Here is a 23,674-nt window from a genome sequence, read left to right on the forward strand (position 1 = left end):
CTAACTTACTGAGCAGACTGTATAAGTCATACCAACTGTATATGAAGTGTTTTCACAGATTCCGGAATCCATCAACAATCTACTTAAACTCTCAGACTTCAATGATCATAGCCATTGTTTGTCATAAACTCAGTGTTTTATTCTGGGTATTTGGTGGTTTTGGAAACCTTTATTTCATACCTTTAAAGGATTCATAATGTCAATAGTTTTTTGTCCTGAGTACAGCCCTGGATCTGATCTTGTTAAACTGCAGCAATCATTTTCAGTTTAATGCCCAAGTGGTTAACTGATCCACTTTTTCAAACTAAGTCACAGTGGCCACACAGAGAGCTGCTGAGATAATCAGCTTCAAGTCTTGTATCTTCTGTGATTGTAAACAGGAGGAGATGGGACAATAAGTGAGATCAGTTCTGTTTCAAATGAATCTTTTTCCTGAGAAAGATTATCAGTCTGTCCCCTGTGTCAAAGACATTCATCATCTTGACTTGAAGTCATGATCAGCGTGCAGCATCTGTATTGACAAGCATCAAGTAATAGTTTTAACAAGTGATGTATACTGATGCTTTGTTATTGTGTTTTTCTCTGGGCATTCAAATGACAGGTTTATAAAGAAACACTATTATTAACCAGGGCAGGAGTTTGGTTGAAAGTGAGAGTCAAAATACGACAACACACACTTTATACCATCATTTTTGTAAAAAAGCAACAACTTGCTCCAAACTGGAAAGTAAGTTTTGTTTATCAAGCAGTTTTTTTAAGTTAAGTTTGCTTCATATAGTGCATCCCCAGCCTTAATGCAATAATGTAGAGAAATTCTATTTATTTTTCAACAAAGTGCAAACCAGGACATTTCTAGATCTGCCCCCCCCTCCTTGTATCTTCTGAGTTGATGGAAAGAAGTACTATACCTGTCATTGTGTTGTAGTACATCAAGTAAAATACTGCTGAAGCTTTAGTATAATGTTGTAGACTCATAGTAGATTAGCACGTTGAACTGTTGTTTTTTAACAAACACAACTGTTGAACCTGTTATCTGGTGTTCATCTGTTTATATGAGTCTTATCTTAGCTATCATAGCTGAGTGTCATGGAACAAAAACACAATTTGGTTATTAATGATCCTGTATATGTGATTTGGTTGATGTTTTGTTTATGTCAGCTACATTTTGTGTACTATTTTTGTCCAAGGACATATTTTGCATAATTCTAGATTTGTGAAATACAGTATAAAACATTAAGATTGTTTAACTGTGGAGTCCCCCTTTTACCTTTACTCTCTTTTTTGTCTTTTATCTGTATGACGTAGTTGATTTCATGACTTTTTAACTACTGTCTGTTTTTTTTTGGTTCAGAGTAATAGGATTCGGCCCAAAAACTCATGTTCCTCTCAGGATGAACTGCAATCACATTGATCTTTTGTCATTCTCACAACTCACCAACTAGTACAAATCTCATCGGCCTCAGCTTTACCTTACATTTAGTGCAAATCGATTTAGCATGCTAACGTGCTAAACTAAAATGGCTAACATTGCTCTTTAAACATCAAGATGTCACTATTGTCATCGTGAGCATGTTGATGTTAGCGATCAACCGAAAAACATCACTGTTGCAGCTTCACAGAGCTGCGAGCATGGCTGCAGAAACGTCGTCTTGTCAAAGTGTATTATGTAAGGGGATTACATGTCATATTCAGGCCATATGGCATGTAATCTCCTCAAACATTCCATCGTGGATCCTTGTGCTAAGCAATAAACCCGTCAAGTCAGATGAGAACTTCATTGTAATTTCTTGGGCAAAGGGAAAATTTGGTTTTTGCCAGAAAAACGCACAGAACCCATCATCCTCATGCCAGGTCCCTTATCCAGGTCTCATAGAGAACAGTTATCAAAGGATGTGGCATCTTTAAAGAACACATGCTGTGGTTCTACTGTGGTACGCACAGTAAGCAGCACTCGTAACAAGTTGTCAGAGCAGAGGTTCATCTGATTTGTTATTCTTCTCCAGAGTAATTGGGTCACCTGGTTTGCATCAGACTGTCATTATGTCTTTATCTAACACTGGATGCAGGTGAGAAGAAATCTCCCACTTGCTTTATCAGCTCTTCACTTTATGTAGATTGTTAATTTGTATTTATTCATTCACATGTTGCTTTATTTCTCTGCTGTGAGTTTGATTAAAAGTGGTTTATTTGCTCACCCTGTTCAAACTAAAAACTCAAGTTGAACTCTTCTGTGCTGAATGATACAGATGTGAGTCTTTGACAGGAACTCATGAGCACAATGCTCCACGTTTTCCCTCCACAGCAGCTGCTCGCATTAGTGTTTGGACACTAAGCCTTGTCACTTCTGCCCTGTCCCGCCTGTCTACCTGTCTGTCCACTCTGTCCCTCCAGATCAACAACAAGGCCAATGTGGTCACCAGCCCAAAAGAGCCTGTCCCCACTCCTTCTCTGGTACACTGTCTGCTTGCCTCACTGCCTGCATTTTGCATGACTGTTTGTGTCTAACTGTCTATCTGTCCTCAATACTCAGCTCTGTGGACTCCTACACCTATCTCTCTTTATTGTTGATGGTGATCTGTTTTCTTTCCTTTCTCCATAAAGCTTATGGGCCTCAGATGTCTTTAGTGGTTGTGTAGCATGAGCTGTCTACACACAGGGGGGCTTCGTTGCATTTCCATATCGCTGTACATGGGCTACATTCACCTTTGTTGTTGATGATGACTGTAATGGCAGCACTGGGGCCATTGCCTGTCAGCTGTCTCTAAGGCACTGTAGCCACAGGTCAAGTCTTTGTTGTCAGTCAAAGTGGAGTCAACACTGGCTTGTTATTGGGCTGAGACTTGTCAAGTAGCCATATGTTTCTGAGGTCTTTTGTCTTCTGTAGATACCTGTTGGAAGCATTTTCACAACCACAGTGACTGAAGATTTAAAGATAGATAGAGGGAACATTAATTCCAGTCTTATTTATGTGTGTCATGTTGCATGAAGATTGAAATCAGGGGGAAACGGTCGGTGTATGGTTCTGTTAACACCTTTACAATCCAGTAATTAACACTGTAGTTATATATATATATATATATATATAAAGTTGTCAAAGAGCATCTTTCACCTTTTCCCCATTGTGAGACGGATGACTCAGCACCAGCTTGTTACTTCACATAAAACTTAAAATTACCATCAGTTAAATTAGTGATGTTCAAAGTTTTAGTTTGTTTTAGTGACTTCTAGTGGTGTTGCAGCTAAGTACCTCTTCAGTTCAGTCATAGTCAAAGGTGCTTAGTTTAAAAAAACATGGCGGAGGACCCGCTACTGATGTAAATACATGGTATTCAAATATAAAGAGCCCTTTCACTGAACCTTTAAGAGAAGTTGGCAGGTGTGTTTTTTGAACTGGACAAGAACACATCCTCAAAGCTTTGTAATTAACATGGGGACATAAGATTGATATCAAACGTATCCTCCTCCTGCTGGAAAGAAAACTAATAAGTCTAATGTTAAATTTTTTTCTTTCAAGATTTAGCTTTGTACCATAAACTACAGTGTTCATGAAGTGCCGGTTGGCTAGTAAGCACCGGTGTAGCAGACTTGTGAGGGGGACACTTCTGTTAACCTTTCAGATTTCTTTAATATATCACATATTGTTTTGATCTTATACAGGTTTATGTTTGATGTGACTGTAAAGTTGTGTGTGAATGCTCTGCCTTGCATCTGAAACTGTCCTGGGTGTTGTAGCTTCAAAAAGAATGTTGGATGTCAGTTAAAGCATTTATAGCAGATCATGGTGTCTGTGTTTAATGTCTGTTTTTATCATCTTGTTGTCAGTGCTGGCTGAAAGTTAATCATCTGTGGTGAAAGACATGATATTCTTTACCTGATGTTCTGGGAATAGTCACAACTTCCACTGCTGTAACATCCCATCTGTCTGTATGCTGCAGAATGCTGTAGTGATTCTGTTCCAAATACGTCAGTGACCCTTACCTCCTTCACAACTGTCATGTCCTTTCCTTTCTTGCAAAGTGTTTTCCTGTCCAACTTTTTCCCCTAACCCACTTTCTGCACTGACCTCTCAAATCAGGAGCCTCAAACCACTGTAATCCACAACCCAGCTGATGGAAACAAGGTATACAGCGGATCAGATGCTTGTCCGAGGTTGTAGTTTGCTCCTGACGTGTGTGTGTGTGTGCCGTTTAGATTAGAGCCTCATGTTTGTCAAATGGGAAAACAAGGGGCCATGGACTGGTGTCGCATGCTGTTATCAACTGTTGCATGTCATTTAACTTAATAATGCTCATCCATGTTTACAGTTTTGTCTTTTGCTCTCCATTTTGACGAGCGCGTGCTGCTGTTGTCATCATAACATCAGTCGCTATTACAGTTGTGTGACAGGGGGATTATGCATGTTACTGGAACATAGCAGAGTCATGCAACCGTGGATTCGAAAGCTGTTCCACAAGCCAAATCCTTAACAGAATAGCCTGGGGTCCATCTACTGCTTCTATGTATGGATCTACATCATAATGTAGAATCCATAAGGGGGAACATATGTGCATGCTTGTGTTTATTTGCTTTGTGCAGTGACAATATGGTGTTGGTGCTCATAGGTTTACCTAATGTGTGTCCGTGCATAGCAAGGTGTCAAAGGGTGTTTAGGTGTTTCTAAATTCATCCCATGTACTAGTCCAATATTCTGTAAATCGTATATTTGTTCTTGCGTTGTACAAGTAATGTCTCGTGTAACATAAGATCATACGTGTGTCAAAGGGTTAAAAAAAGAAAGGGAAGATCCTGGTAATTAAACTGGTCATTACATTAGACTCATTTTCATCGCCCATTTGATCCACTGTTCTTTGTAGAGAGCGTGTTGAATGTCTGAGTTCAGCAACAGGAGCTGCTGGAACTCTTGTGTCCTACAGTACATGTCCTCAACATGTCTCGTCAACTGCCTGGTTATCCTCACTGGTCTTTTTTTCTGCGTTGTTTCACAGGAGTCCAGCGAGAGTGCCAACACCACCATCGAGGACGAGGACGTGAGAGGTAGGGAGGTTTGGACCAACCGATACAAAACACCACTCTGTTAGCAGGACTGCTCCCTCGCACCTTAGTAAAAGTCTGTCAACCAGTTTTTCCCTCTCTGGGTTACTCCTTCTTATTATTGCTAGTTTCTGAACTAACTATTGTTTTGACTGCACCCTCTTATCTGTTGTCTATTGCATGAATATCTTGCATGTTGTATTAGTGTATTATCAACATGTTTCATTTCTCATTGTCCATGCTGCTTAATCTTCCTGTTGGGAAGTACCATGTACTGAAACCATGTTTGGACTGACCTGTGGCCCCTATTGACCCCCCCCCCCTGCTCGTGGTAATTTGGTGGAGCTCAAATTTATTTCATTGAAATCCAGAATTTGAAGTGGGACCTTTGAATAGCTGCATGACCGAATTGCCACGAACCAAACGGTTGATAAGGGTTCTTTTGGGTCCCACACACTAGGGGCTTGAAAACACACATTTGGGGCCCAAGGGCAAATATTCACTCTGTCCAGTGCAGTTGTGTTGTGAGGTGCTTTGTAATAAACTGCAGAGTGCTCATATTTCAATCATCCGTAGCTAAAATTGGCTTCGAGCAGAGTTTAGGTCCCCTGTGTTGACTGCTTTGTGACTGAACTACAGGAAACAAAGTGTGAGACTGTTCAGTGCAAGTTTACCCGGCACTTCAGAGCTTAGAGTAGAAAAACAGACAGGAAGTGACATTAAAAAAATGAAGAAGGGCCTTTGTGTGTCTTATCGGTGAAGTGGATATTTTCAGCTGGACTTGACCAAGGACTGTGATTGATTTGTGATTGTCTGCCTGCCTGTGTGTATGTGCTTGTTCTCCACAGCAGCGACCTTTGATAGAGCAGAGAATCTATCAGACAAGTTCGATTTTATTTAGTTATTCCATCTTTTAACCATCTTACAAAGCATTTTCTCCTTCCTGGGGCTCCTCACGGTCCTGCTCTGTGCGCATCTGTACTTCCAGTATGTACACAGGTCCATTAACAGACATGCCTCTGCCCTTTATACTGGCCTCCATTGTTATTCATGGCTGACGGGATCGTCATTCCTCAATGCTCCAGTAACCTCATTCATCAGAGCTTTGCAATTGCTCTTCTTATTATAGTGTTCAGTAAGATGTGTTCCTCTTCTTTTTTCTTTTTTTTTCAAATTAAGACAGCCCCCCCCCCGTATCATTTCTCCCTGCTATTATTCTCTCACACACATTTTGTATTACAGCTGCTCTTCTGTCTTACATGCGTGCTCTCAATCAGACTCTCAGTTTAAAAAGGGGCTTAGAAATCTTGTGGGGGAAGATTTTAATCATGACATCTTTTGTGAGTTTCACAGCAGTGGTCTTCAGAGGAGCTAGTGGTAGGAATGACAATGAGGAGATTTCCTATTCATTTACACCTACATGTATGATGGACACCATATTTTCTTGTTGTATTTGTTTAGTTTAGGTTTTTTTTGTTAGGAGGCTGTGTCCTAAGAGTGTTTAACTTCCTCTATACTAAATCGATTTTGTAAAGCACTCTGTCTTCTCTTTAGGAAGTTGGTTGAGAAGTGGAGGCAGTGTTGTCCTTCATAGGGAGCATGTATGTCAGTGGTGTAGGATTATACGATGAATATGTGATAGCTTATTTGCACATATGCGTTGGACACGTGAAGTAAAACGCCACTCATTCACTTTGACATAATTTGTTGCAGAAGTGCGTTGCGGTTCGTTTGCATGCGATGTGTATGGCAGAAGTTCAGCAGAACATATGGGAGAGAGGCAGCTGGTGAACTTGGTGTGTTCATCTGGTTGCGGATTGTATTTCCTGTTTACTTATCTTTAGCATTGCACTGATAACTAGTCAATCAATTTATAAATCAAGCAAACATTTTTATCGCCCATTTTTAAAATCACAATTTGCCTATAGGGCTTAAAAAGGTGTGACATCCTCAGCAAGGGTGAGGAAAAACAATTTCCAACCAGTTTAGCATTTGTGAGTTGGCATGTTGTATATCTAAACAATCTAGTCGTAATAATAATCCTCCATCAGCTGCCACCGTGATTCACCATCACGATCCGAGAAGCGACCACAGCCGCTAGTATGGCACGCTAGCTTAAAAGCCTGCCACGCGTGTCCCAAGCGTGAAACTGTATGTGACTGCATCGAGCACGGCCACCATCACGCGTTAACTCAGTGCGAGACCAGTGTAACATAGCAACATATCTGCCCCAGATTGGCCAAAAATCAATTAATGCTGATTTAATAGTGGTGAACGAGAATACAGTTTAACCAAACGCCATGTATTGCTGTTCAAATGTGACTTTATATTGATCCTACCAAACAGTTCCTTGAGGATTTAAGGCTTTTTTACGGAAATATGCTCCCTAATATACAGAATCTAAAAAAAAATGTTTTTATATAAAGCTTACAAACAATTTTATTTGAAACTTCTTAAGGCAAAAGTGCAAAGTTGCCTTCACATAATCAAGAGATATAATTTGTGACCTCCTGTAGGGACTGACAGACCTCTCTCTGTGCTGGTGGACGACAGTCAAACAAATCTTTTCACGACCATTCTAAACTAATAATATACGAGGCTGCTGCATCATCGCTGTTCACCAGAGGAAATGGAGCATCTCACATCACTGTTGTTCTGTCGACCAATCTTCCGCTCCATCCAAGCTGAGTTGTTGTCAGCTTAATTCTGAACATTGTCATTTCCTGCTTTTCATGTGTTCTTCATTTCACATTTTCATTTTCTCCATTTCACTTTTTTCCTCTCACTGCTGTTGTGTCCACATGCTGGTCGGCATTTCCTTCCATCCTACAACCTATTCTTCTCAGCACACTCTCCCTCCTGCCGTCCCCACATCTACCACCTGAAGCATTTAGACCACTCCTCATCTCACTCCCATTCCTCCTCCTCCTCCTCTTCCTCCTCCTCTTGCTGGTACTCTCCTAGCGTTTGGCCCAGTGGTCAGGAGTTCTGCCAGTACATCCTGTGGGCACTGGTGGCTGCCTACCTGTTCCTCTTCTTCATATCTTCCTTCCTGGTCTTTTTCTCTGACCATCCTAAGATATGCTACTGCGGCCCCCATCAAACCCCCACGCAGGGGCCCCGCCCCCAGCATGGGCAGCCCCTGCCCACCAACTCCCAGTGTAAGTTCTAATTCACAGGCGGATGCTGTGATCTTCAGCTCCTTCTCTATATAACCAATTTTTACAAGAAGTAGAACTGCAGAGTCTTTGCAGAAGAAAATGTAGTCAAGAAGTGTAACTGAGTTTAGTTGAGTCTGTTAACTCTGTACTTTACTTTAAATAGACTGCATGTTGATCACTATGCATGTGGAGGCGACCCACAACATTGTTTGAATTTAAAAATGTTCCTAGCAAAGCAATTGGCTCACGTTTTCATAAAGTAAGCTCATGTACTTCTTTGAGAGACTTCCTGTGTAGCTTCGCCGAACCACACCTCAGTTATGTGAGTGCAGACCTGCTGTCTTATAGCACCCCCTACAGGTCGGTCAGGAGCCGTCCCAACACCCTGACTTCTTTGAGCCCTATGAGACAAATTGTGATTTGTGAATATATAAATAACATTGAATTGATTGATTGATTGATTGACTTTGTCGGTGCTTACTATTCCCTTTGTTCTGTCTGTGCTTTTTTAATGAGCAGTTAATTGAGGCTTGTTTTGTTGCCTTCATATGGAAAAGTTTCAAGTTTACTTTCAGTATGTACTTTATAGACTCATAGCTGAATCAAACTATGTGTCAACATTAATGTTTATCATTTCTGCAGCATAATAAGCATGATCTAGATTGTGTTGTTGTTTACTGATGCACAGTGAAACAACAATAGCTCCATTTTAAAAGTAAAAAGTATTTAAAAAGCAAAATGTAGAACAATTCATTCAAATAATAAATACTTGTTATCGCTGAAAAAACTAAATACAGTAGTCTGTGGGTAACTAACTATAGGATCTCAGTATGAATCAATCAACCAAATGTTCTTTCAGTTCGGACTTTATTTGACCTTACTCGTCAGATACATTTTCATTTGCATCTGCACCAGTTACATTTGTCGGTATGGCTCTGTTCAGGGACCCCCCTGCATACGCAGAAAGCCTAAGACAGAGAGAGCACACCTCTCTGTTGTTCCATGTGCCTTCATGGAAAGTTTCAGACAAGAAGAGCAGCAAGACCCCCCCCCGAAGGGAACAGAACTGAGCAGGCATCAATAACAACTGAATGAATCAAACACAGGAGGAAAAAGGGGGAGCTGGGGTGGAGGTGGGTTGCCAAACGTCTTGCAGAGGAAGCAGCAGGGGCATGCTGGCTGAAGCAGCTGAGATAAGGTGCCTTGTTTGAGTTTTGTTAATGAATGCATGGAAGGGAATCAGCTGAGCCATGATGCTGACCTACTTTGAGATCAGCTGCTGGAGCTGTCAGGTGAGCTGAGCCTGACTCTGTGGCCTGGCTGAACTAATGCTTTAGTCAATTTGTGCAACATATAGCCCCTTACTACAAATGACATCTTGCCTCATAGGGCTTAACAATCTGAACAAGGTGTACCATCCTCCGCCCTTAACCCCCGACCAGGGTAAAGAAAAACCCCACAGAAGCCCCAGGGAGAGTAAGAAGTGAGGGATCTCTCTCCCGTGAAGGACAGAAGAACAATATGTGCAAATATAAACACTTGCTGCAGTTCTCACGAATCAAACTCGAGCAAACACCCCGAGACAACCAGTCAAGTGTTGGTTGTGGCTCGGGTGCTATGATTCCCCTTTCTCCTCTTTTGAAACTTCCCTGGAAAAGAAATTGAACCTTATACCACTTTGTGTGTGTCACAACGTCGCTGTGGACAAACGTTATCTGCACCGTTTCGTAAAAATGTTCAATTTGTGTGCATAAGCAGACTTATCTAGAACGTTTCTGTCCGCCTGGTCAACACAGCGTTTGCAAAGCAGAGTCCACGGATGATAAACAGTGTTTTCACTCTGTCAGGCTTTCCACAAAACCAGTCAGTTTTTTTTATATTTCTGGTTTTCCTCTTGTCCGATCGTGTCTTTTCCTGCTGGAGCTGCTAGTTTGAGTCCTGAGCAAAGGAGGAGTATTTAGAAGGGAGCATGTTTCACCTCCTGGCTGTTAGCTTTTTGGTTTTGGTGTCAGTGGAGGGGATGAGTGCACAGCGGAAGACTGTGAGTGTTCAGCTCGCTGGTAACAACAGTGCACTGGAGACTGAGGAAGGTAAAAGTGTGTGTGCATGTGTGTGTCTCATTCATTGACTCCACCATGTTCCCACTCGTCTCCATATTCTAACTGTCAGTAGTGGTTATACTTTTATCAAGCCTCAACAACCGCACTTATTCTTTCCATTCATTGTCTCCTAGGTTACCTACTTAGCATGAAAGGTAATTTTGATGTCGTCCATGTTGAACCATGCTGACTTAACTTCCCACCAGTCTTTCCTTCATTCATTCTGTATCTTTCACATTTTTTTGGTTGTGACTCTTTCTGTCCCTAAACGTCCTGATGTTGTGATGCTGGATCGATGTCGTCCTCATGTTTCACACTAATTTAGTTGTTTTACTTTAATCCGTGCTTCTTTTCACATTCACCACGAGTTTAATTTGCAAATCTAACTCTGTCTTTGTCTCTCAGCCCGGAAGCAGGAGATCATTAAAGTCACAGAGCAGCTGATTGAGGCCATCAACAACGGAGACTTTGAGGCCTACACGTCAGTTCAACTGGTTTCATTTTTTTCAAATCTGAATAATTTCCACATGTCAAGTGTTCTCAGTCATGCACTAGTGTAACCTCCTGTCTGCGTGCTCTCTATCAGGAAGATTTGTGATCCTGGCCTCACGTCCTTTGAGCCTGAGGCCATGGGAAACTTGGTGGAGGGCACCGACTTCCACCGCTTCTACTTTGAGAACGGTAACAATAACGATAATGGATAAAGTAACGCAGTGTAGATGGAGATGGCGTCAGGACAAAGTTTTTATTTTAATCTTCCACTTCAAGTCAACGGACAAATGATATTTCATTTGTGGTGATGATAAAGTTTGAAATGCCAACCTTGCCATGTGTAGACATTCTTGTTTTTGACAGAAAGAGATGACTTGGCTCATCCAGATTCTAAATACAAAACAAACCCATCGTTGGGACTGAAAGCACAACATTTACTGTCATGTCTTTATTTGGCAAAATTAATTTGAATCAGACTTTCTGCCACTGAGGCTTTTAAAAGTCAGGTGAACTACTATAAAGAGAAACTACGTCCAATCATTAAACAGGTCCTGATGGATAAATGGGTAAAACACTTCGGTTTTTCATTCAGGTAACTTATTACTTTAAGTTTTATTTGACATTTTCTCTATTTCTGGCAGGAAAAAAACAGGAAGAACTGTGTCTCTTTTAATTTAATGCTGAATATTTAAATGCTAATGTGATAGGCTAATTAGATTTTTTGATGGAATCTATGAAATGTCATGTACTAAAAGCTCAAGATGACATTTATTTAAATGAGCTCATCATGCTGTGATCGCTGATGAGAACAGTTTATGTAATGAGGATGCAGGGTGTGCAGGGTTTTGCTGTAAACAAAGAGTGGAACCACCTGAAGTGGATTTAAAACAAAGAATGTTTGACCAATATTTATTTTTCACCTAGAACAATGCAAAGCCCATAGATTCACGACACCTTGTAGATCATTGCCGGTCAGACATGCTCTTTAATAGACTTGCACAGTTTACGCCTCCTGTTTCAAAGTTTTCTGCTCCACCCTCCGCCCCCCCCCCCGTCCTCCCGATCCTCCTCGTCTCTCCCTCTGCAGCTCTGTCCAAGGGGAAGCCAATCCACACCATCCTGCTCAATCCCCACGTCCACCTGATCGGGGACGAGGCGGCCTGCATCGCCTACATCCGCCTCACCCAGTACATCGACAGAAACGGCATGCCTCGCACCATGCAGTCAGAGGAGACCCGCATCTGGCACCGCCGCGACAGCAAGTGGCAGAACATCCACTTCCACCGCTCCGGCTCGCCCACCGTCCCCACCAAGTAATGTAGCCTCAAGCATCCTGCTGCTCTTCTCTCCTGTTTCTTTGCGTTGGTGTTCTTTCCCTCCATCAAAATTGTATTCAAAGAAAAACATCAGTGACTTTTACCCCCCATCCAATCATTTCAATGCATGTGCACTCATATAGGTCACAGGTTACAGCTTTCATATTGTCCATGTCCTTTTGTTTCTTATCGAATTATCACTTTTCATTTCTGATCCAGTTGAGTTCCGTGACGACAAACACCCTCCAGCCTACTGACGTCAGCTGACAAGACCCCGCCTACCAAGTGTCCATCAAACCCCTCAGCCAATCCCTGCCCGTAACAGCTAGAGCTCAGCCCTCTCAGTGTGTTGTTTACATATTGTCGCTGCTGGACTGAAGGTAACGTACATGTTGGTGGGGGAAAAAAGCTAATTGAGGAAGAAAACGTTAAGTCTTGACAATATCATTTTGTTGTGAGTGTGTGGTGTTCATTACTGGATATTTCCATCCACGACATGTTTTAATACATTGAGTTTTTAGTTGGTTTTTTTTTAGATCAGTATGTTTTTAATAGAAGTGGTTTTCCGAGGAGCCAGTGGATTGGTTTTTAATAGGCTGGTCAAACTTGTGAAATGTCCAGTTATCGTTGTAGTGAGAGTTTTTCCATTTGAATATTGCACAAATTGAGGACTCATGAGCTCTTGTGATGTTTTCGCCTTTTGGCACAAGGACCAATATATCACATATCCGCTTTTTACTCGTGTATCTTCGCAGAATCGCCATCTGCTATAGCTCAGACACACGCTTGCTTTGTTTCGGTGGCGTATAGTTTTCGGTGATTGATGTAAGTTGCTCGCTCTCTATCTTTTGTAGTATCCATCCGAACTAAGTTAGCTTATTTCACATATCTTATCTGGTTTGCTGTTGCCATTGAGTATGCTTTCTAGGAATCTTACTTACATGTTTAAAAAAGGAAAATCGTTTGGGACGCATGTTTTATTTTGTGTGTTTGGACCTCCGTCACAAGCAGCATACGAGAAGTTAGGACTTTACGAGAGTCTTGTGATAGAATGTAAACTAAACTAGAGATGCGTATAATTCTTAAAGGCCATTCTGTAGCTCTTGCCAGTTAAATCATATTTTCATACAGCGCAGAGCAAATTATGTGAATTTTATCAGTTTTTCTATTTTGTTTTGTTTACTTTTTATATTGTGATACTGATGTTTGTCCCTTCACTTCATTATTATTGCATTTAAGTACCCTGATGAATGATTTCTGTAATATTATTCCTTTATTTTACCTAGAACGATGTTCAACCTATGTACACGCTCGTGTTTTACAGTGTCACATTTTACACTGGACAGGACTGAAGTAGAATCACGATGTTCACACTTACAAGCAAGTTCCTTTTGATTTGATTCTTGGTCAAAGTCACCAGTCAACCCTCTCTTTTAGTTGTTGATATGTGTCTATAATTATGTCATTAGAGTGTCACTGTTGGGATTGTTGGCATCACTTACAGGTTTATATTTAAACACCTAACTTTAGGTTTTTTATGTGGATAAAATGAACCAGGAAATTCAATTTTAAAATGAGGGAAAGGAAATAGTCACACTTTTAGATGGCGTCACAGGGGTTCACTGATGATTTGTGCTCAGCATATATACTTTTTTTTTTTTTTTTTGCTTATAAGTAATGACATCACTGAATTGGTACCGTTCTTCGGTGTGATCACATTCGTTTCACAAACACCACACTTTGTTTCTATCATCCTAAGATGCATTAAAATTTCCAATGGGACACTGATATAACATGTTGCATTGATGGGACAAACCTAATGTATGTTTAAGATATATCAAATAAATTGTGTGATTTATGCCAAATGAATTGATTTGTGCTGGTTTTATTTTATTGATTCACCTCTTTCTCGACTAATATAACTTTAAGATGTTTCTATTAGTTTCTGCATACATAAAGGAGACTTTCTGTATGTTGGAATTAAAATGGTACATCATTCGCTACATTATTACTATTCCACCTACCTCTTTTCGTTTCCCCATTTTTCTTCCAGTTGAGAGAGTTTCTTTCTCTTTACAGTCAACTAAGTGCTGCTCATTGTGGGAACTGTTGGGTTTCTCTATAATGTTTAAGGTCTTCTATGTAAAGTGCCTGTAGATAATGTATGTTATGATTTGGTGCTATACAAATGAAATTGAAATGACCTGAAAATAGGAAGACATACAAATGTTGTATTATAGAAATGCACAAACTTATCACAGTATAGTGAGGCATATTTAACATACAGAGATATAAAATATGTCATAGTATAGTAAAGTATTAAATACGATACTATAGTATGATATAAAATGTGTCATAGTATAGTAAAGTATTAAATACGATACTATAGTATGATATAAAATGTGTCATAGTATAGTAAAGTATTAAATACGATACTATAGTATGATATAAAATATGTCATAGTATAGTAAAGTATTAAATACGATACTATAGTATGATATAAAATATGTCATAGTATACTATGATATAAAATATGTCAAGGTATAGTAAAGTATTAAATACGATACTATAGTATGATATAAAATGTCATACCCTTCAGTTACAGATACAAGATTTTATGTTATTTAATCTTTAGTTAATATGGTTTTTTAAAAGGTTCGTGATAATGTTTCTAAATAGATCAAATGTCCAAAAACAAGAGCATTTTCTTTCACAGGTTTCCCCTAAATAACTTTTCATACATCTGCCATCATAGCAGACTGACTGATCAGATTTACTAAAGTTAAAAGAAAGGTTTGTATCGTTTGGTTTGTCTGCCACATTCTTCACTTCTCCTGCGCAGCATTGAAGTTTAAAAAAAAAAGAAACTTTGCTGAATAATTTACGAGCAGAGCTTATATCACTTTACGACGCCAGACAGATAGAGAGGCTTTTCTTTGAGCGGGCCTGATTCCAGCGCCCACAGTCTCTGTTATGAAACATGACTGTAATGGTGCAGAGGTCTGTCAATATAAAACCATTGAACTCCTAGTTCAGACCAGCAGAGGCTTGTCAGAGTGACACTGGGATCAGAGTCAGTGTCGTGACACTCGGTAAGAATGACCACGAACCAACCTTTTGAGGGGTTCGCCATTGCATGACCCTCTGTAAGTTTGGATATATTTGCTATGTGTGTGTCTGTGATACGATCCCAGCAAGTTTAATTCAAAGCAGACCAACAAAAACGTCAACACAGCACAGAGGATGATGGGATTTAAATTCATTACTCATATTACAGCTTTTATCTCTTTGAACAAGCAAAGGTCTCCACCCTCTGTGGCAGATTGAAACCAGTTGCTAACACATAGTCATGTAAATTGTATTTGTGTTTTTGGAAGTAGAACACGACCCCCCCCAGTTCTTATAGAAGGGTTAAGGTTGCTTAACTCAGCTCTGTACCTCCCAGAGTCCCACATGGGGGGGGGGCCTGGCCGTTTCCTTTTTGTTGGTGTTCATGAGGCTTTTTGAGGGGCCAGTGATCCTCGGTCACCTCTTCCCTCAGCTGGCAGGGAAGCAGCGGGTTTATGTGGGAGGCAGAACTAAACTATTATTTTAATTGTTATCAGAACAGGGAATTATTTAAACCTCCTTTTTTTCTGTTATTGTGCAAGATGCATTTCTCCATCTTCTTACCAAAACAGACATGAAGGGGTGGTGTGTGTCGTTGTTGGAAGAGGTTTGTTGGATTTTGTCTGTTTTAAATAGATAGATTGATGGATGGATCCTCAACAAAATCTCAGGGGTAGATTCAAAGAAAGAAAGAGAGATTTTCAAAACAAGGACAACAATCCTGTGTATTTGAGATGATTCAACTCAGCACCATCATTTGAAGATGCTGCTGCAAAGTTTGTACATCATAGCACAGTCTTCATAGCTTTCATAGTTTTCTGAGTATTTTATGTTATCCACATAGATAAATAGATAGTCAGATAGATAGATAGATAGTCAGATACATAGATAGATAGATAGATAGTCAGATAGATATATATATGATTGGATTAAGTTTCTGTGCAAGTTAAAGGTTATTTTTTAAGTATTTATCTTCATTCTTAAAAAACCCACATACAAGATAGATAGATAGAGAGAGGGGGGGGGGTAGAACAAGTAGTTATTCTGCCCTCTAGCGTCAAATCACTTTAAGCGCAGCTGTAAACGTCATCAACCATGCGCCGGAGCTCGCGTTCGCGCATGCGCAGCCGTCGCAGCTGGCAGATTTCAAACTGAGCGGCGGGTAGCTGAGGCAGAGACCGAGAGAGACGAACACAACAGAGCCTCAGTGTCCAGACTTCACGCAGAGCTGGGAGGAAAATGACGAGCACGCTGAAAGGCATCACCCTGAAGGGCAGCGCGGAGCTGGTGGCCGAGTTCTTCTGTGAGTACTCACGGGTCCCCCCCCCCCCGGTTCGGTTGAAGCGACAGTTCGCGGCGAAGCCGTGGACACGCAGCCAGTCCGAGCTAATGCTACATGTAGCCTCAGACGGAGCTCCGACTCACCACCGAGGAGGAAACAGAACCCTGGTGGAAGGAGCTGAATCTTCTGCTTCTCTTGATTCTCATCCGCTCTTTGTGTTTCTACCCTTCATTTAACTTCTCTCTTTGTTTCGGCTCACGACCAGCCACGGTCAGTTCGGGCTCGTTCGCATTTTAAACTGGCCGTGGTGTGCACCGCCCGCCGGGGAGCTCCCTGGTTAAGAATTAAACACGCGCAGGAGAAAGAGTTTGAGTCCGGATCGGATCATGTTTGGAGCCGTGCTGAGTGTTATCGATCTAAATGAACGATTCGTTGTCTCGGACAGAAAAGCTCGAATGCTTTATGTGACATTTCATTCAACAAAGTAGTCTGTAAGATAAGAGCAATGAGAAAACCCACTTAGAAATGTCTTTAACAGAGAGATGTGGAAGAGGAGGAGGTTACTTATCACCGGGCACATGTGGTGTCAAATCTACTTCAATGCAATGTACCTGAAGGATCCTTAAAGGTTCAGTGTGTAGAATTTAGTGACATCTAGTGGTGAAGTTGCATGTTGCAGCTGAATACCCCTCCTCTCACTCTCCCCTTCGTAACATGAAGGAGAACCTGTGGTAGCTTCAGTTGTCATTAGTTTGTCCAGTCTGAGCTACTGTAAAAAAAAACATGGCGGCCTTCATAGAGTGGACCTGCTCCTGATGTTAATATAAAGTATTTAAGAATAAAAGGCCCATTTTAGGGTAAAGAAAACAACCACTCACAATTTAGATGAAACACACCAGTGAAAACATCACTGTGATTATTTTATATTCAATTTCTGCCAGTAGATCCCAAATCTAACACACTGAGCCTTTGAAAGTCAACAATGAGATCTTCAAATCATGTCTGCAATGGAAGCAGGTGAAGGGAAGCTGATGGGAAATTACATTTAAATCATTTTAACAAAAAACATCCAGAGAAATAACACTTGCTCTCACGTTGCATTTTGAGCAACTCTGGACTGACGGAGCTGGACGTCCCCACAGTTTGTGGAATAAAGGACATATTTCATCTGTTTTCATAAAAAAATAGAGGGGTTAAAAATATTGTGCAGATGGGAACAGTTTAAATGAGGAGGCGAGGGGATATTTTATATCTACCACAATATGATCCTTGCCCTATTTGTGACTGTCTCTGTATATATATGTTTTTATAATGTAAATCCTCCTTTGATTCATTCTTTCCACCGCAGCATTCGGCATCAACAGCATCCTGTACCAGCGGGGCATCTATCCTCCCGAGACGTTCACCAGAGTCACCCATTACGACATGAGCCTTCAGCTCACCACTGACCACAAGCTGAAGGACTACCTGACCAACGTGGTGTCTCAGCTCAAAGGTCACCTCAGATCCTGAGCTTTCTTTTGGCTTCATTTTTAAAACCTCCATTATTATTAGTCCTTGTTTTTATTTTGAAGGAGGACAGTTCTATTAGATCCCATTGAGACTGCTCAGTGACTGTGTGCTCTCTCTGTGTTGCAGACTGGCTGTTTGAGTGCACGGTGCAGAAGCTGGTGTTGGTGATCACGTGCCTGGAAACCAACGAGGTGCTGGAGAGATGGCAGTTTGACATCGAGTGTGACAAGTCCGCCAAGGAGAGCAGGTCAGCTCCTCTACGGCTCACTCGCCCCACAACAATGTCAGGCGCTGTCGTTTAACTAACATTGTCCTCTAGAAGGATGGAACAGAATTTGAGTCTCCTTTTTAATTGAATATGACAAATAATGAATTATATAAATTAATATGGATTTGTAACATTTAAAAGCAGAATTTCTCTTTATATTTGTCCGGTAGTGACAGTTTTATCTGCTACCAGCAGGTGGTAGTCATGACTTTGACTTTTGAGTCTTATATTATTGGATATTTTATGTCAATGAACATAGCTAAAGCTGTTTTTTTAAAATAGATTCTTTGTACCATTCAATCTGTGTGCTCACCGGCTAATGCTTCACCCAAGTGATGCAGCGGATTTTCAGATGATGTGATTTAACTGAGCTCCCCTGTGTTTCCCAGTGCTCCCAGAGAGAAGTCCATTAAGACCATTCAGGACGAGATCCGCTCCGTCATTAGGCAGGTAACTGCCACTGTAACTTTCTTGCCGCTACTGGAGACGCCATGTGAGTAACCCTATGGTTTTCTACCCACAAATGTTTTCTCTAGTTATAGATCATGGACATGGAAATATCTCTCCCACTAATCCTTTTCGCCCTCGCCTCCCCTCCCAGGTGCGTTTGACCTCCTGGTCTACACGGACAAAGACCTGGTGGTGCCTGACATGTGGGAGGAGTCCGGGCCTCACATAATCAACCAATCAGAGGAGGTGCGTTTACGTTCCTTTACCACCTCCATCCACAAGGTGAATAGCATGGTGGCGTACAAGAGGAGCGACTCCCTTTAAACATCCGCCATGGAGCAGTGTGAAGCACCAACCACTGGCCTTTATAGAATACAGTAGTGTTATTTTTGTTTTGTTTTTTACATTGCCCTGTCCTACCTCACCGTCTGCGTCTCTTACTCTGTTCACTGTCGTCTCCCGCTTCCTCTCAGAGCTTCTCCTTGTCTCATGTGATAAGAACGTGCAGATGAGCTTCTCACTCTATTCTGATGTAAATATTGCCATAAGAAGAGGTGTGTGTGATTTCTTTGTGTTGTCTCCTCTTACTCTCAACTTGTCAAGCTCTATTTTAGAAGCTAGTGGTTTGTATGTACAACTTTTATAAAATGTAATAAAACATTCATATAATTTAGCATCCATGTTCTTTCATGGTATTATTGCTTTGGACCACGAGGTGGCAGCGCAACACAAACTGAGTCTGGAGTTGGTTGTGTCTTTGTAGTGTGCTGAGTTACACAACAATGCACAGAACATAGAGAATAAGCATTATTCTTTAATGGGACAAACCATTTACTTGGCTCACAGTGTTCAGTGGTGTCGACAGTTGCAGATGTGGAACACCTCCTTCATCACAGTACCATATCAGCATATTAGATTCTCTCACCTGCACTAGACAACTCGAGTCTTTGTCCTTTATTTAAAAATAAAAATAAAAACCTTCCTCTGGTGTAATGCCCTCTCGTGTACATGCAACAAAACAGGGAGGGAAGCAAACTCCTCTGAAACAACCCAGAGACTGAAGCAGTGAGGAAATCTTCCCAAACGAGCTCAGAGGTCAGGTGACAGGCACATGTACCGCACTCCTGGAGACCAAGTACAAAACAACCACAAGTCTACAAAAGTGCTTCAGTGAAGACCAGGCTTTAGGGTCTGTTTGTTTCTGTTAATAAAACTGCACATGGGCGGCACCTGTTGTGCGATCTGAATGATGACAAACGTCTCCATTATCATAAACCCTCATTTCCTTTTCATGAACAGATGGGGGGGGGGGGAAATCAGGATCTACATTTCAAAGCAGGAGGTGGAATCCTGTGTTTGAGTGGTTAAAGCTCTGCCTCACGCAGCTGCTGACACACTGTTATCCACTGATACGTATCCAGCAGAAGCTGTTAGCTGCTTATCACTGAGCAGAATCACGGGGGGGGGGGGGGCATTTTTGATGTGGGTTGTTTGGCAAATTAGCTCCCACGTGGACAGAACACTGCTACTTGAACTATTCTCATTCTTTGTGTGGCAGTGGTTCCCAACCTTCATCTGCAGCCCACTTGAAATGAAGCAATACCTATTTCTTGGTGGAAAACTATGAAATACACAAAGTTCAATTGTATGTATAATGATTAATATTTAATTATGTGATACAGGTCACTGATAATTACCTGCTTCTCATGGGTGACACCGATAACTGATAAGAACTTTGGATTGATGGAATAACCGATTTTGTCGCAGACTGCTTTAGTCTTTCCAATGTCTCTAGTAAACCTCTTTCAAATGCTTGTTCAATGGACAAATCCATGGTCTGTTTCTTCTTTTTCGGCTCAATGCTACCTGCAGCGGCTGCTTCCTATTCCTTCGTTACAGCTGTGCTGTGATGATGACCTTTCGGGTGATTTATAGATTTGTTCTGTTAAAACTTGCAATGTTTTTTCCCCTCGCTTGAAAAATCCAGGACAGTATGGTGCAGTGCTGCTACCCACTGGCATAGAAACATCATTCGAACTATGAATAAAAGGGTTGGAATAATGATAAACATGTTTTCCCCTCTATCAGACCAGCCCAGTTAACATAGTTCATCCCTAAATTATTTCATTATTACTAAGTTAAATATTTGGGCAAAGCTCTTTAGCTCTTGAGCTTCGTTTGTTATGATGAAAATGGGTTTGCTGATGTTTTTATTTGTAGGGGTGATTCTACAAGTATGGGTGAATTTGAAGAAAATATTCTGCTTTAGACAACAATTGTTTTTCTATTCCATCCATCTTTGCCTTCGCATTAATCTCGGGAACCCCTGAGGGGGAGGGTGGTGGTGGGAGGGTCCTGATCATTAGGTTGGGAACCACTGCACCATGAGCTGAAACCTCATCTCCGTGCACATGACCGAGTGTGATCTTTAGCCTGTCAATATATAATGTAGCCCCGATACTTTCAGAAATATTGGATGTGCGAGAACGTCCTATCAAATTCAATTCTACAATTTCAATCTGCAGCGATAGAAACCTCATGAGCCAGTCTGTTTAACATTCAGTGAATCTCTCGCACACAAATTTAAGATTCGTAATGTAATCACGTCTTTTACGTCACTGTATATTTCATGAACTCTGCAAACAGGAATGAAACCCCTGCGCTGTTTGTTGGTTTTCAAAAAAGTTCACTCAGTGTTCCCCCGCCGGCTCAAATGCAAGTGTGCACGTCAGCAAAGGACTAAAGTACAACGCAGTCTGTCCTCTATCCAAACAATGCTCCATCGTTCAATAAAAAAAACATCCTCTTATCAGGGGGAGGAATTAAAGGGATCAGACAGATGTGGACGAATAGAATATATAATTTTAAATTGTGAATTGGTCCTATTTTATCACAACAAGGCAGTGGAAGAATCTAGACCAATTTCCATTTGAAATTGTGGGCCTAGTCTTTGGCTATTTTACATTTAAAAAAAAAAAAGACACAATACAGTACAGTACATTTCCTCATCTGAAAGAGTTGTCCCTAAGAAAGATCCTTCAAAAAAGCAGAGATGGGATTTTTAAGTATGAAAACTACATTTCGTATATAAAGAATCGTGTGCTCTCGACAAAAGGATGACCTTACAATATAGAAACTCTAATAAATATATAAAACAAAAAATAAATATGCAATAGTTAAGACAATGAGTGGAAAAAAAAAATGATACAAAAGACTCAAACCCTTGTAGTGTGTCTGCTGTGATTAAAGACATATTGAACAAGCATATCAGAATATTGTGACACTCTGTAAAGTATATAGTAAATATCTGTGGCCCACTGGAACGGCGCTGATCCCTGAGGATCTATGTTTTACCATTCAGTGCGCCGCTAAAGTCCACTACCTGTGCGAGATAGCGTATGTGAGACTTCAAGATGAAAGCCACTCTGTGCAAAAATAAAAATGGCTATTGTAATAAATATAGCTTAGTGCTGACTGTTATTGTCTCTGGTGAGTGACGGCTATACATGAATCGTGACAGGAAGAGCGGTCTCACAAAGCTTGATGAAATGAAGCACGTCGTTCTCTCTCACGCACTCACTGTCATGAGATTCGAACGGCTGCATTAAGCTTGATGAAGAATTTGTTAAAGGTATTAAAGTGAGGGATCTGACAGTCTCGGTCTGGTTTTCATAGGTCTGACCATTTCTTATGTGTACTCTGTAAAGTCACTGAGATCTGGGAAGACAACAATGTCTGTCTGTCAGTGAGATGAACTGCTTTTGAATTTGTTTTGGCGTTCGCGGCTCCCAGAGGATGAATTGTAGCATTTCGGGACGCAACACAACAATTGATGTCTAAAAGCTCATAAAAATTTGGGAATATGACCAAAATGTTCCCACGCAACTGATTCGAATGTGCCTGTGGGGTCTGCAATCTATTTAGATGTGTTACTATGATAAAAAAAAAATGTAATTAGTAAGTTATTGATTATAATCATTATAGTGTGTTCAGACAAAATGAGAAGCAAGTCTTTCCTGCAGTGCAATTACGATGCAAAGATAGAACAGCTGAGAATTTGTGCTGGCCAATGTGAAGAGAAGCAAATTCACGTGTTCACGAGATAAAATCTGTTTTGCATGATGATGTTGTGGAAATGGAGGACAAACTCATTGTTGCCGTGTGCACACCTTGGAGTTGTGCGATTCCACTTCTATACTGACAGAACAAAAAAGAAGAGGTCTCAGAGGAGTCAGAAACAGCAAGTTCAAAAAGTATGTTCTATATTTCTTAATGAACCAAGTTAGCACCAGGGCTCGCTGCCTTCTTAGAATGCTGTATTCCCAGATCTGAGTGATGAACTGTGTAAAACCACGTTACTGCAAATTGGAAGGATGGAAATACCTATGAAAGTAACAAAGTAGACAGAAAACTAGAAAGGGTTCTAGAAACTTTCAAAAATAACTTGGGACCTGAAGCAGCTCCAAGATTTCAATAGTTGAATGCAGGAGTATCTGCACTTTCATAATCAAAATCTATGCTTTCCTTTCTCCACGACATAATCTTTTCCTGGTAAGGTCGTTTTCCATTCACAAAGGGTTATTTGATCTGTCATGCATATGTATGTATGTCATGCTTATTTCACGAAACCTTGTGAGACCAGTTGAACAGGGAGAGCCCTGGAAATTTGTGTTCGGTAGAAAAGCAAATCTGGCTCCGGGATCACACCAAGCCGTTGACCAGATCCTTCTCGCACTCCTCAGCCAGGCGCTTCCAATGCTGCCGGTTTTTCTGACATCCTTCCAACAACGGGGAGCAATGCTCGGACATGCCCGCCAAAGTCTGTGGCAGTGACAAATACAATTCATTTAAAATGGGAAGATTAATGATGATTGTTTTTAAATATAATACAAATTCAATTCAACAGTTTCTTTCTAGCTAGTGGAAAATAAAAGGAGGAATGTCCACCTTTTCTT

General features: G+C 40.9%; 3 protein-coding genes across 36 annotated transcripts in view; 2 read left to right on the forward strand and 1 right to left on the reverse strand.

Moving 5' to 3' along the window:
• The window catches only part of camk2d1 (calcium/calmodulin-dependent protein kinase (CaM kinase) II delta 1), a 79,308-nt gene extending 65,340 nt beyond the window's left edge, over positions 1 to 13,968 (forward strand). For 6 of the 30 annotated variants that reach the window (XM_069518580.1, XM_020100127.2, XM_069518582.1 and 3 more), the window contains 7 exons: positions 4,076 to 4,120; positions 4,986 to 5,034; positions 10,426 to 10,446; positions 10,697 to 10,772; positions 10,878 to 10,972; positions 11,871 to 12,096; positions 12,319 to 13,968. In XM_069518580.1, coding sequence (XP_069374681.1) covers positions 4,076 to 4,120; positions 4,986 to 5,034; positions 10,426 to 10,446; positions 10,697 to 10,772; positions 10,878 to 10,972; positions 11,871 to 12,096; positions 12,319 to 12,322 — 516 coding nt within the window. In that variant the 3' untranslated portion in view covers positions 12,323 to 13,968. Of the gene's footprint in view, positions 1 to 2,391; positions 2,452 to 4,075; positions 4,121 to 4,985; positions 5,035 to 10,425; positions 10,447 to 10,696; positions 10,773 to 10,877; positions 10,973 to 11,870; positions 12,101 to 12,318 lie in introns of those variants that run through there. The other 24 variants (XM_069518583.1, XM_020100129.2, XM_020100131.2 and 21 more) reach the window with 7 other exon arrangements.
• A 2,350-nt stretch (positions 13,969 to 16,318) lies between these two features.
• Positions 16,319 to 19,392, forward strand: mad2l1 (MAD2 mitotic arrest deficient-like 1 (yeast)). The gene is made up of 5 exons (XM_020100265.2): positions 16,319 to 16,510; positions 17,838 to 17,984; positions 18,128 to 18,248; positions 18,659 to 18,762; positions 18,871 to 19,392. The coding sequence occupies exons 1-5, from the start codon at positions 16,447 to 16,449 to the stop codon at positions 19,041 to 19,043; spliced, it is 609 nt and encodes a 202-aa protein (XP_019955824.1). The 5' UTR covers positions 16,319 to 16,446; the 3' UTR covers positions 19,044 to 19,392.
• A 292-nt stretch (positions 19,393 to 19,684) lies between these two features.
• pde5ab (phosphodiesterase 5A, cGMP-specific, b) overlaps positions 19,685 to 23,674 on the reverse strand; it is a 73,998-nt gene continuing 70,008 nt past the window's right edge. For all 5 annotated transcript variants that reach the window (XM_069518315.1, XM_069518316.1, XM_069518314.1 and 2 more), the window contains exon 22: positions 19,685 to 23,540. In XM_069518315.1, coding sequence (XP_069374416.1) covers positions 23,421 to 23,540 — 120 coding nt within the window. In that variant the 3' untranslated portion in view covers positions 19,685 to 23,420. The remainder of the gene's footprint in view (positions 23,541 to 23,674) is intronic.

The sequence above is a fragment of the Paralichthys olivaceus genome, chromosome 22 (genome assembly GCF_024713975.1).
Source record: "Paralichthys olivaceus isolate ysfri-2021 chromosome 22, ASM2471397v2, whole genome shotgun sequence".
Classification (NCBI taxonomy): domain Eukaryota; kingdom Metazoa; phylum Chordata; class Actinopteri; order Pleuronectiformes; family Paralichthyidae; genus Paralichthys; species Paralichthys olivaceus.